This window comes from Monodelphis domestica, chromosome 5 (genome assembly GCF_027887165.1).
Source record: "Monodelphis domestica isolate mMonDom1 chromosome 5, mMonDom1.pri, whole genome shotgun sequence".
Classification (NCBI taxonomy): Eukaryota; Metazoa; Chordata; class Mammalia; order Didelphimorphia; family Didelphidae; genus Monodelphis; species Monodelphis domestica.
The window spans coordinates 30,426,010-30,438,406 of NC_077231.1; the positions used below are offsets into that span (position 1 = coordinate 30,426,010).

General features: G+C 46.3%; 1 protein-coding gene across 6 annotated transcripts in view; it reads left to right on the plus strand.

Moving 5' to 3' along the window:
• CBX5 (chromobox 5) overlaps window positions 1-12,397 on the plus strand; it is a 37,492-nt gene that overhangs the window by 9,866 nt on the left and 15,229 nt on the right. For 3 of the 6 annotated variants that reach the window (XM_056798008.1, XM_056798012.1, XM_056798010.1), the window contains 2 exons: window positions 6,955-7,133; window positions 12,067-12,253. In XM_056798008.1, the coding sequence (XP_056653986.1) occupies window positions 6,997-7,133; window positions 12,067-12,253 (324 nt within the window). In that variant the 5' untranslated portion in view covers window positions 6,955-6,996. Of the gene's footprint in view, window positions 1-4,947; window positions 5,293-6,954; window positions 7,134-12,066; window positions 12,254-12,397 lie in introns of those variants that run through there. The other 3 variants (XM_056798011.1, XM_056798009.1, XM_056798013.1) reach the window with 3 other exon arrangements.

Consider the following 12,397-nt stretch of genomic DNA (forward strand, 5'->3'; position numbering starts at 1 on the left):
AACCTGGGGTCATGTTCCATTGCTATTGGGAATTTTTGTCAAATATAATTGACTTGTGAGACCCATGATCCCCTACAATTGTTGAGCTAGAATTCTGATCTGGTAATCGTTGAGTAGCAGTAATTTGGTTGTTTCGTTTTATCAAACCAGGCTTGGGTTTGATACAAACACAGCTAATGTTTGTGGTAGTTTAAAAGGAGGTAAATAAAATCCTCAAAGTAGCCTCCTTTTTCAACTGATTAAAAAAACTAAAATAAGTAAAGTAAAACTGAACTAAAAGGATAATTAGGCCTTGGGTAATTGAATTGCTGCTAGCTGACCATTTTAGCTAGGCTAACTAGGGTTTTTTTCTCTTCATATCACTTCTCTCTGTTAATAAAGTTTGGGTCATCTTTATGTGGCTTGTTAATGATGGGGGTGTTAACTACTACCGTTAATCTTCCTTCTCCAACCCTTTCCTAATCCAGTCTTTTAAACTGACATTTAAATGGCTTTTACCTCCTTGGATTGGGTGCTCCTGAGCTTTTTGGTGGAGGTGGAGTGATTGTTATCAGCCCATTTAACAAAACCTGAGACAGCCAGGACAGCTGTAATGTACAGTATCTCTATGGTATGTTTTTGTTAAAATGCCACACGGCTAATACTTTGGCAATCATAAATCCGGTGGGAGAAAACATCTTTATAGGTGGCATTTTACTTTTATGCCATTCATGTAACATACCCAAAGACCATCAGCACTCGATTCCATAAAGAACCAAGAATAGATATGGAGCAGATTAAAGGACTCTTAAATTTGGGTTGTTTTCATGAGCTCATTTCCCTGTCATGAGGCTGGATAGGAAGGAGTGAAGGACTGGTTATATATTATTAGTGCTGTAGATGATATTTAATCTTCACCCAGATCATTTCCCAATCCTTGTCCAGGCAGGCTCTCTGTCCTCCAGAGCAAGGCCCTGTCCCAGCTTTTTTGTTGTTTCCTTTCTCCCGTGTGTGGTAAGAGATTTTATTTATAACCTTTTCCTGGCATTTAACTTTGGGCTTTTTTCACTAATGATGATGTAGAATAGACCCCGCGTTCTTAGTGGGCAAGGGGAGACTTTATTGAAACCTTTTTTTTTTTTGAAACCTATCAAGACACCATTGTAGTTCATCTTTTATAGTAGTTGGCCTGTCTTCCTCAAAAGAGCTGTCTTTGGCTTGCCTAGTGGTGCAAAGCTTGCTAACAGATGCCTTATTTTAACACTACCGAGCTTCCCTAAAGGCAAGCTTAAGGACATTCACTGTCTGCCATCAGTCATGGAGAGGTAATGAAAACTCCACATGCTCCACATGTGGCCCAAGACAAGCCACAAAGGGATCTGGCATTGGAAGCAGTGACCAAGAAGCAAAAGAATAAAGCGGGATTAGTATAAATACTGGAGATCCAATGTGGGTGGTTCAGTGGCTCCAAGATGGGTCTGTTGTTGAAAGAACCAACCATGAAATTCATTGTCAATTTCCCCCCTCCCCCCACCCCATTTCTTCTATGCCTGATTGATGCGAATTAACCCATATTTTAAAAATTCTTTACCTTTTTGTGTGCTTGGTCCTCTGCCCTCCCCCACCCTTCCAGCCACCCCTTCCCCTTTTCAGAGAATTCACCTGGTGAATGATCTTGCTTGTCAGCAGCTTGGAATGTGAGTTCTGGCTGTGCCTGACTATAAAAGCCCTTTGATATCTTTCTGGTGGTTAGCTCACTGGCAATCTGGCTCAAGAGCTTTCTCCCAGCAGACTCCTGGAAGGAAAAACCCTAGTGTTCCGAGGTCTGTCTGTGTGGCAGATTTACCTCTCTGTTGCTGAACCAAAGCTTTGATAGAACCTGACAGTACCCCAACCTCTCCCATCCCTTGGGGTCCAAGCTGCCGGAAAAGATCTATAGGTGATGCCTTTACCAGAAAGCTCTCCACTAGAGATGGGGTCGGGAGCCGTTTTGCTTGAAAGACTTTCTCCAGAAACATGAGAAGCATCAGGCCCATCCCATGGCAATTTCCACAAGGATAAGGTTGCACTTGGAAGCTTGTCCTCAATTTCTTCCCGCATGGTATCTAGATTCCACCCTAATCACTCCATCATCCTGCCAACACTGTCTCATTTCTCATGCTAGTGAGTCGCCTCCTCCCATGCTCAGTGTGCACCACCAGTCTCACTGCTTTATCTGGTGCAGGCCACGGCCCTTAAATTGTCCATCCAGCTTTGTGTTTCATTTGACCCTAATACACTGGGTCGAGCTGTCTAGGAGAGAATTATGTCCCCTCGGCTGTCTGAGTGCATCTCTCATTTCTCACTGCCGCTCCTGAGCAGATCTGTAACTTCAAGGTTAAGATAAGACACATTCCATCAGAACCATGTCGTCATCCTTGCCAGCTTCTGATCTGTGACTGTCTGGGAGATTTACTGGACAACTGCATGCCATTCTTTACGGCGTATTAGGGTTGGACTCTGACTCTTGGCAAAAACTCAAAGAGTTGGTTTGTCAGCTGCTACAGAACCTGTTTCCCCAAAGGAAAGGTTCACAGCTCCCATGGCCCTGGGGCATTTCTTAAGGGCGCCCTTGGAGGGGTGGAATTAGCAGCCTGTCTCTCCCTCCCAAATTAGGAGAGAGCAGAAAAGAGGTGGAAGCTTTGGGTCCCTGGCAGTTGTTTTTCCCCATCTTGAATGATCCCGCAGAAATTTAGAGCTGCTGACATTTCCCTCCACCTTCTTACTGGCTTTACTACCAGTTGCTATTAGTCACTCTCTTCATCCTGCAGTCGGTCCCCAGAGCAGTTCTGAGTCTCCAGTAGTGATGATGAGTGTTTTTGCCTTTGAGGACTGAACGTACCTGGGCTTGTTCTCTGAAGGCTTATTAGTTCCTGCTGCTCCAAAGAGCAGTGGTTCCCCAGCCTACCCTTGTAACTTTTGTGCTGCCTTTGCGGGCTTAGCTCCGGGGGGGTTACTTTACCCCTCAGCATGTGATATAGTTTAGCAGTTGTGGAATCTAGAAGGTCAGAGATTCCCTGCTGTTGCTGCAACAGAATCCCAGCATACATACCCTTTTCCTTCTCTTCCCTTCCAGCCTCTTGATTTTCATTTAAACCCACTGCCTCTTTGGGAAGAAGTGAGAGAGTTAGTTGGTTCATCTTACAGATAGGAAAACAGGGTTATTGTACTCTGTGTGTCACGTTAATAATTCTTATTTCTGGAGCAGTGCTTTGTTTGCACACATTCTTTAGCTAAACACTATAGAAGAAACATTAGGAAGGTACAGCAAGATTGGTACAGTCCTTTGACTTCTGCTAAGCAGAAACCTCAACAGCGTTTATTCCATGGATTACTTTTGGATACTCAGCTCATCTGATATAAAAATATTGTAATTTTTATATCTTTTCATTTCTCAGATCTCAGAATCACTTTAACATTTTCAATAAGGAACCACCAGCCAGCCCCTCCTTTTTTTCATCTTTGAGTATTTCTATTGTCTATATTCCTTTACATTCCTTCCCTTCTTACTCTGGCTGGACCTTCTCACAGCAAAGCCTGTGAGCCAAAAAACAGATCTTGGGGTTTGCAGAATGGATTCTTTAGGGCCAGGTTTATGGGGTTCCCAATTTGCTGCAGGTTTTCTCTCTCCTCTTTGTCTGTCTCAGTCTTCGTTGTCTCACATCCTTTCCTGATCTTTTAATAATGATTTCAAAAGCACAACTGTGAGATTATTTGGGAAAGTTTTACTTGTTACAATCATATTCAGTAATCTAGGTAACACAATTGCTAGCGCCCTGGGCCAGGAGTCAGAAAGGCCCAGTTCCAGCCTGGCAACGATAAAATGAAGAGAATAAAAGCAACTACCCTCTAGAGTGTTACAACACCTTGGATCAAAGGAGATCACATTTATGGAGTACGGAGTTTAGCACGAAGCCTGGCATCCAGTGGGTCCTCTTCCCCCCCCCCCTCTTTTTTTCCTTCAATCCTTGTTTCTTCACATGGCCAATCAATGCCTTTGAACCAAAGGAAAAGTATTGTCTAAGACTGTTAGGATAGCAGAGGTTTAGAATTTGCTTTTTTTTTTTTTAACCCCTCACTTTCCCTCTTGGAGTCAATACTGTGGATTGGCTCCAAGGCAGAAGAGTGGGAAGAGCTAAGCAATGGGGGTCAAGTGACTTGCCCAGGGTCACACAGCTGGGAAGTGTCTGAGGCCAGATTTGAACCTAGGACCCCCTGTCTCTAGGCCTGGCTCTCCATCCACTGAGTTACCCAGCTGCCCCCTAGAACTTGCTTTTCTTTCTTTCTTCCCAGTTCTGAACTTAGTGTCATAGGGCCCAAGTTCAGTTGTTTTTGTCTTTGTGACCATAGGCAAGTCAGTTAACTTTGTAGCTTCAGGTTCGGCACCTGTAAATTTCAGGAATTGGAATCATTGGCCTCCAAGGCCCCTTCATAGGTCTCTCTTCTGAGGGAGCTGACCATAGAGCATGGGAAGCTTTACTTATAGGGGCCAGATTATCTTCTTTGGCTGGGGCATGGGGGTAGGTGGTCACATTCCTTGGGCCTGTCTTCCTTCCTTCTGGGGGTGCCAGGGGAGGAGAGGACTAGATGAATTGACCAACCCTCCCTCCCCAGCGATCCCTGTGGAGACCCAGAAGGAAGGCACCCCTAGCCCTGAGAGGTCATTTGAGCCTTAGTTTCCTTGCCTGTAAAATGGGGATGAGACCTAGTGCCTGCCTCCTCCCTGCATGCTTGTGATGCCAACTACAAGCCATTTTGGTGGTGTTGATCACCCCTTCGGCCTTCAGAGAAAACTTTGTGTTGGGGTGGGGGAGGAGGGCCAAAGACCTGGAGCAGGCCTGCCCCCACGCCTGGGGCCTCCTCCCAGTTTTCCCTGAAAAGGAAAGTTCAGCCTTTTAACTTTTCCTACGGCCTCTCCCCCTCTAGTGCTGCTGCCAGTTGCCTTGACAACGCCTGTGGCAGCTGCGCAGTGGCGCAGCTGGGTGGGGGTGGGGGAAGCTACCACCCCGCCAGGCCCCAGACCTGGGAGGGGAGGCCCCTCCTCTTAGCCCAGAGGGAAAGAAAGAGCTGGGGAGAGCGGGTAGGTACAGGAGGGTTAGGGCCATCCTTCCTGCCCCTTTGGGGCCTCTCCCTCTTCAAACTGAGCTGAAACAAATGTCAAGCCCTCTTTCCCTGGCGAGGCAGGAGAGGCCCTGGCCACAATGCACTTAAACCCAGGGCTGGCTCTAACCCCAGCGCTCTGACCCAAACTGCCATGCTCCCGGAAATTCCAAGGTGAGTGGGGGGAGCAGGGGGGCCCTGCTGGAACCTGCCATTTCCTGGCTTGGCTCAGCCGAGGTTGGTGGCTGCTTTTATTAGGCATTTTTTATTTCAAATAAACCACAGTTCCCCCAGAGAAGCTGAGGGAGCTTTTCCAGACCAAGGGAGAAGGAATCTGTAAATGCCCTGGCGCCCGACCCCCCCCTTCCTCCTGATCCTCTTCCTTCCCTTCACCCCAACCCCCAATATGCAGAAACCTCTGGAGTTTCTCTGCAGGAACAATGCTGGGGGAGGGGAGGAGTGAGATGGGGAAGGGAGGGCCTGGCCTCCTTGCTGGCTGGATTTTGAAATCCCTTAGTTGTAGTTCCTAACTATAGCCAGAGATTACTTCTTCCTTCTCCTCCTTTATTTGAAATTCCTAAAAGCAGTTTCCACAGCTACCTGCCTCCCCCTCTCCTCCCAGGAACTCATCATAGTGATTGTTATCCTATCCTGAAGCATAACTCTTAAGAGGCAGCCCCTCCACTTTTCTGGAATGATCATCTGGCCAGAAAGGAAATGGTGCTTTTCCCAGGGCACACAAAAGCACCCCTCAAGACGACAGCAAAGCCAAAATGGACTTTTGCCAAGAAAACCGTTTTTCTTACTCTCTTACCCCAGACTGAAGGGACCATTTAACACAATTTAGATAGAAACCCCCAAATGATGATGACGATGACGACGATGACAACCTGGCAGTTCTGTTGAACACCCCTTTGAGTACATATTTCTCAGCTTAACTCAGTTTCTATTTGTGTTCCTCTGGCTTATGAATGGCTTCTCTGTATTTCTAGTTCTTCTGTTGAAGCTTCAGACTGGGGGGCTACTCTTCTCATCTTTCTCCTTGGCTCAAGAGTCAACTTCATTTGGGGAAGAGGAGAGGCATCTCTCCTCAGCTACTGTTGGTAGGGGGTTAGCCTTGGGAATTGCTTGGCTAACCCATCATTTCCTTTAGGTTTCTGTGGGTCTAATATCTAATCATTTCCCTCTGCCTGTTCTCTCATCCTCTATAGAAGTAGGGTTGCCACAAGCAGAATTTTAAAAGGGAGACTTAGGGAGAGCTTCATTTTTGTAGGTTATATCCCTGGGGAAACAAACTCAGATTGCTTAAGAGAGTCCCTAAAGTTGTATTTCTGAAGGGGTACACCATTGTTCTACAATTAAGGGCCTGGTCAAGATAATCAGAGTAGGGGAAAAAACTCCTTTAAACTTGTTTTTTCGTTTTTTAGAATGGCATTTTAAAACATGCAATATGGTTTAAGTTACCCTTGGGCAAACTTTGAGGTGACTTGGTCTGTAGACCATCATTCTTTCAAAATGGAGGCTTTTCATGTCCATTTTAGTTTCTTAGCTTGAATTTAAGCACCAGAATAGGCAAGTGTTCACTTTCTGAATATCAGGCACCAAGGACTGATTAGGCTGGCCTTCTGGGTCTTTGGGAACTCTTAATTTATCATTTTGGAGAAAAGGGTTTTGAGAGTAGTTGACCCATTTATTGATGGCCCTTCTTAGAGCTCATCTCTGACACTATTGCTTTAAAGACATAAGCCTCAATCATTCAGGTTCCCTGGAAGCAGAGATTGACAAAGCTCAAGCCCTCAGCGCGGGTCCTAACCGCCTTGCCCTTCCCATTTGCAGGAACCGGGTGGCCTTAGTCCTTCAGGTGAAACAGCGTGCGCTATGGGAAAGAAAACCAAGAGAACAGCTGATAGTTCTTCGTCAGAGGATGAGGAGGAATACGTCGTGGAGAAGGTGTTAGACAGACGCGTGGTTAAGGGGCAAGTGGAATACCTACTCAAGTGGAAAGGCTTCTCTGAGTAAGTCCCTTTTCTCTCTCCTCTCTTTTCTCTCTCTCTGTCCCTATCTCCCTCCCTCTGCTCTGTCTTTGTCTCTCTGTCTGTCTCTCTTATATATCGAGGTTTCTTATGGTTCTCCTTTCCCCTTCAGATTTCTAAGAATCAGGGAGTGGAGTGAATAAGAGATAGGACTAGGAATCCAAGAATTGACTTTACTGTTTACTTTTTTTTTCTGAAATGATCACTGGTGTTAGATATCATGAACTTTGGGGAGGAAAGATAGCCATAGAAAGCATTTTTCTTGGCTGGGGTTGGGGAGTCAATTCAAGTAGGAAAGTACTTATTTAAGTTTTGATATCCAGGTGATTTGAAAAGGAAATTGAACCAACTCTAGAGAGCTCTTTATAGGTAAAATAGTGGTTCTGGACCTGTTACTTACACCTTAAGGTAAGCTTCAGAGGTCTTCACCAGACATCCCAAGGTGTCTTGGACTTGACACATCTAAAACAAAACTTATCTTCCCACATCACCCTTCCCCTTTATCACTTCTTTTCTGTTGAAAGCATACCATTGTTTCAGCCACCCAGTCATGTTTTAATCTTCCCTCTCCTTTAGTCCTTATGGGCTATCAGTTACCCAATCTTGTCTGTTCTATCTCCACAATACATCTAACATCTGTCACATCTTCTCTGGTCCTATCTATGGTGACTGACTTAGGAAGAGGTTCTCAGACGTCTCTTTCCTTTTTTAGGAGTCTCCTAATTGTTTTCTCTCTCTCTCTCTCTCTCTCTCTCTCTCTCTCTCTCTCTCTCTCTCTCTCTCTCTCTCTCTCTCTCTGTCTGTCTCTCTCTCTCCTCTCTCTTCTCTCTCTCCTCTCTCTCTCTCTCTCTCTCTCTCTGTCTCTCTCGATCTCTTCTCTCTCTTCAATCCATCTTCCTCACTGCTCCAAAATTGGTATTGTTAAAACATAGATCTGACCCTGCTCAAGAAAGTCTGATGGCTTCCCTCTTGCCTTTAGTATCAAATACAGACTTTTCTGTTTTGTCCTCTAAAACCCATCACAGACTGGTTACGGGATATATTTCCAGGCTAATTGTACTCATTTCATTCACTCCCTCTTATGTTCCAGCCCAATGGGGCTACTTGTTATACCATCCCTGGGTCCTAACCTGTCTCGAGCCTCATAGGATCATGGAACTAGGGCTGGAGAAGACCTAATGGCTGTCTCTTAAAATTTCCTCATTTTATAGAAAACCGAAGCTCAGAAATGCTGAGTAGTTTGCCCAAGGTGGCAAGGCAGGATTCAAACCATATCCCTTAATTCCAGTCTCCCCATCCCTCTACATTATCCCTCCTCATCTCTGTCTCTTAGAATTCTTGGATCCTTCAGAGTTTTTTCATAGTGCTCTCTCCTATAGAAAGCCTGCCCCACCCTCCCCAAACAAGTTATTTTGTATTTTATTGTACATGTTCTGTGTTCCTGACACCCACCTATCCCTTGGAGGACAGGGGCCTTTCCCCATTTATCTTTGTGACCCCATCACCTAGTAACCCAATGATAGCACACTATGAATTCCTAAACTCAACTGATTTCTTCTCTTTAAAGGAACCTTGCTTATAAGAGCTCAGGGACTGTTTGTACATTTCTCTTATGCCCATAAAGTGCTCCCACCCACCCCCCCAGTAAACTGAAGCCTCCATTGAGGGAAAGGGGCTGTGATTTTGTTAATTTTGTCTTCCCTAGCCTTCGTATGCTCTTATGTGATCAGTAAATGTTTGACTTAACATACACTTAGAGGAAAAACTGTCCTTGCCCTCAAGGAGTTTTCTTGTTGGAGGTATCAAAAACCACCTCTCTTCTTGTAGGGGAGGTGCCATTCAGACAGAAAAGTAGAACTCTGTGGTAGGTGGAGTCACCTCTTTCTTGACTGAAGTGACCAGAGACCTTGGAGACTGTCCAGAGCAATTGGAGACAACATTTGGGCATAGTCAGAAGAGAGGGGAGCTGTTGAGGCCTATTGGGGAAAGCATTGGTTCTAGAACCAAAAGGAGTTCAAATCTCTGCCTCTGATGTTCAACAAAACACTCAACCTCCTGGGGTCTTAGATCACAGTTTTTTTCATCTGAAAATGGAGGAGTAGAACTAGATGACTTTGAACTTTAAATACTTAATCTTCTGACCTTCACCTTGATGTTGTTCCTTTGACTAGAGAAGATGATCATCCAGGCCTCCCCCCTACCCCCCTTGCTTCTTTATGCTTGACAAATTGCCTTCAGGAATGTGGTTAGAGAAAGGTAACAGCAACCTTGAGGCATTTCCTGACCATTAGCCTCTCCCGAGCCCTACCTGGTGGCCTGGAATTCACGGGTGAATGCACTGCTATAATGATTAAGGACTTGGAGAGGGACCTTCACTGTGGTTCTCCTTCACTTGATGAAGTGTGAACTGATTTGGTGAACCAGAGGGGAAAGCTGGTAGTTCCTAGATCTGAATCTGGACAGCTATAAGACACGTGTTCATTTTAACATGAGAGCAAAGTTACCAGGGGCTCAGTTGTACATATCTGAAAAATCACTCAATTCGCTAATCATTGTTTTAAAAATATTTTTAAACTCTTGGGTGGTATTTTAGGTGACAGATTCAGGTTCTTACAGCCATGGCTGGGAATTAATAGCCAAAGGGCTTCAATGGGAAGACTTGAGCCCTTACCAAATGGGAAGAATTCACTTCAGCAAATATTTATTTACTCAGCATCTGGGGCAGCTAGGTGGTTTAGTGGATAGTTCACCTCCAGACTGAAGATCTTGGGTTCAAATATGGCCTCAGACACGTCCCAGCTGTGTGACCTTGGGCAAGTCACTCAACCCTTGTTGCCTAGCCCTTACTGCTCTTCTGCCTTGGAATGAACACTTAGCATCAACTCTGAGACAGAAGGTAAATTTTTAAAAAATGAAACATATCTATGTCAGGTACTGGGGAAACAGACCCCTAAATGCTTGCCCACCAGGGGCCTACAGAGCCATTCGGAGAGGAAGAGAGTTCTGGAGGCATGGAATGCCAGGAAGGAAGCAGGAGGGTGGACATGAGCTGCTCTGGTAGAGGGGGTGCCCTCTGGCAAAAGCTGCAGGGTGGGAGATCTGGGAGGGGGCAATAGAAGTTCCCTGAAGATTGAGGTAAAGGACTGGGCTACCCCTGTTTGACGTGAGAAACTCCCCACCATTCAGCTCTGCCGTCTTAGAAACACCTAGATTTTGGGAGGGTTGCACAGCCAAAATGAGTGTGAGGCAGGACTAGAATCTAGGGCTTCCCAACTTCTAGCTCTCCACTCCACCACTGGTGTCAGACCCGAAAGAGAATCAGCATTTCATGTGGTTCCAGTGGGGGCGGGGGGAGTCTGGCCGCTTCTGCACCATCACAGGACAGCTCCCTCACTGACATTTTTTCATCCCCCCTAAGACTTTCCTTCCATCTTACTAACAGACAGAAGGACAAGGTCTAGGCCAGTGAGGTTCCGTGACTTGCTCAGGGTCCCATAGCCTGGCTCTATCCTCCGAGCCGCTTAGCTGCCTTGGTGGATTGTTTCATGACTAGAAGGGGTTGGGGGGCTCAGTGACTTGTCTCTGGGGGGTCACATTGGAGCCTGGATTCTCTCAGAGTGTCTCCTTAGGCCAAGGCGGAGGCTTCCTCTATGACTACTCTGGGCTGTGAAGGAACAAAGCGTAGCGAGATGGCATCCTTGCTGCTATGCCCTCCCTGTTCTTTAGTTCTTACCCTGGGCTGCATGACTTATGGGACACATCATACTATGGGAAGGAATGAAACTGTGAACTGGATATTTTGGAGATGTTTCTGGGACTGTGTTAGAAATGAGAGATGCATTCCAAGTCCTGGTGGGTTGGTCTTGAGCCTGCAGAAACACTTTCCTAAAGCTTACAAAATACAGAGACCGTGCAGTCTCAGACTGTTGGGAGCCCCCAAGGAGCCCTACCTGCTCAGGTAGGGCAGTGTTTGATGACAGAAACCTGGTCCTATACAGAGGGGCGCCTTTTCTTGGTTCGTGAAGGTTAGTCTAGTTCCCCTGGTATAGGAGAAACCTGTTTAGGGCTCGCATTGTGGGGGGTGGGGGGCAGGCTAAGAATTCTGCTGCTGAGGAGTAAAGATTGAGTGTTTAGTTCACACTAGGAGAGGCATCCCAAGCAATTCTGAAATGTATTGAAACTAGTGTTCTTTGTTGTTAAGCAATAAGGAGGTGTGCCACAGGGCCGCCCTGGGAGGGCTTCCTAGGGGCATCCCTCTGGCACTTCCCTCGGGAGCTTAGTGGCTGCAGCCCAGCCTGGCTCAATACTTCCTTGGCTCTAGGGGCCACTACAGGGCCTGTGCTGGCTTGAGTCCTACTTTCTTTGCTTGGGCATGAAAGCTTTCTCAAGGCAACATGCTCCTGTGAACCAGGTGTGGGCAGCCAGTGTGGCATACCTTGCCGATCCCCTCAGTGTATCAGACGCTGCTCAGGTGTGTGACCTTTGTTTCTTTGAGACAGACCCCTGCATTTTGTCAAGTCAATGAGACCCTTCTCAGGCATGTGTTCCATTCAACACCAAGTTCTTTGCAGGCCAGTGGGTGGAAAAATCATTGGGCAGAGCATCCAAGCCTTGTTGACAGCACTTACGTAGCACATTGGATTTCCCTGTGTCAGGACTCACTCCCCCGAGGAATGCAGAGCACTTTCAGAAGCATTGACAGTGAAGCCCACCAGGATGGAGAGGGTGGTAGTCCTTTGTCAACTCAACTATTATTAGGGTTTCTGGATGGACATAAGGGGAAATGATGTGAGCCCAGACTTGGTTTCCTTGCTTGCTACAGGCTTGGCAGTCCTGCCCTTTGTCTGAGGAAGCTCTTCTCCAACACTGAGGTAGTTTTCTCACTCTCTTTCTTTCTCCTTCCCTTTTGTCTCAGGGAACATAATACCTGGGAGCCTGAGAAAAACCTGGATTGCCCTGAACTGATCTCAGAGTTTATGAAAAAGTACAAAAAGATGAAGGAAGGTGAAAACAACAAACCCCGGGAGAAGTCAGAAAGCACCAAGAGAAAATCCAGCTTTGCCAACAGTGCTGAAGAAATCAAGTCAAAAAAAAAGAGAGAGGTGAGCTGGCCTTTTCCCCCTTTTCTCTTTGGTATTTGTTTAGGAGGATCTGGTTTTGGTCCTGTTAGCACTCTTTCCAGAATCCTTGACTGAGGGGAAGCCATGGAGGGAACAAAGAGCTTTGAGGGAGGAATCTTGTCTCCC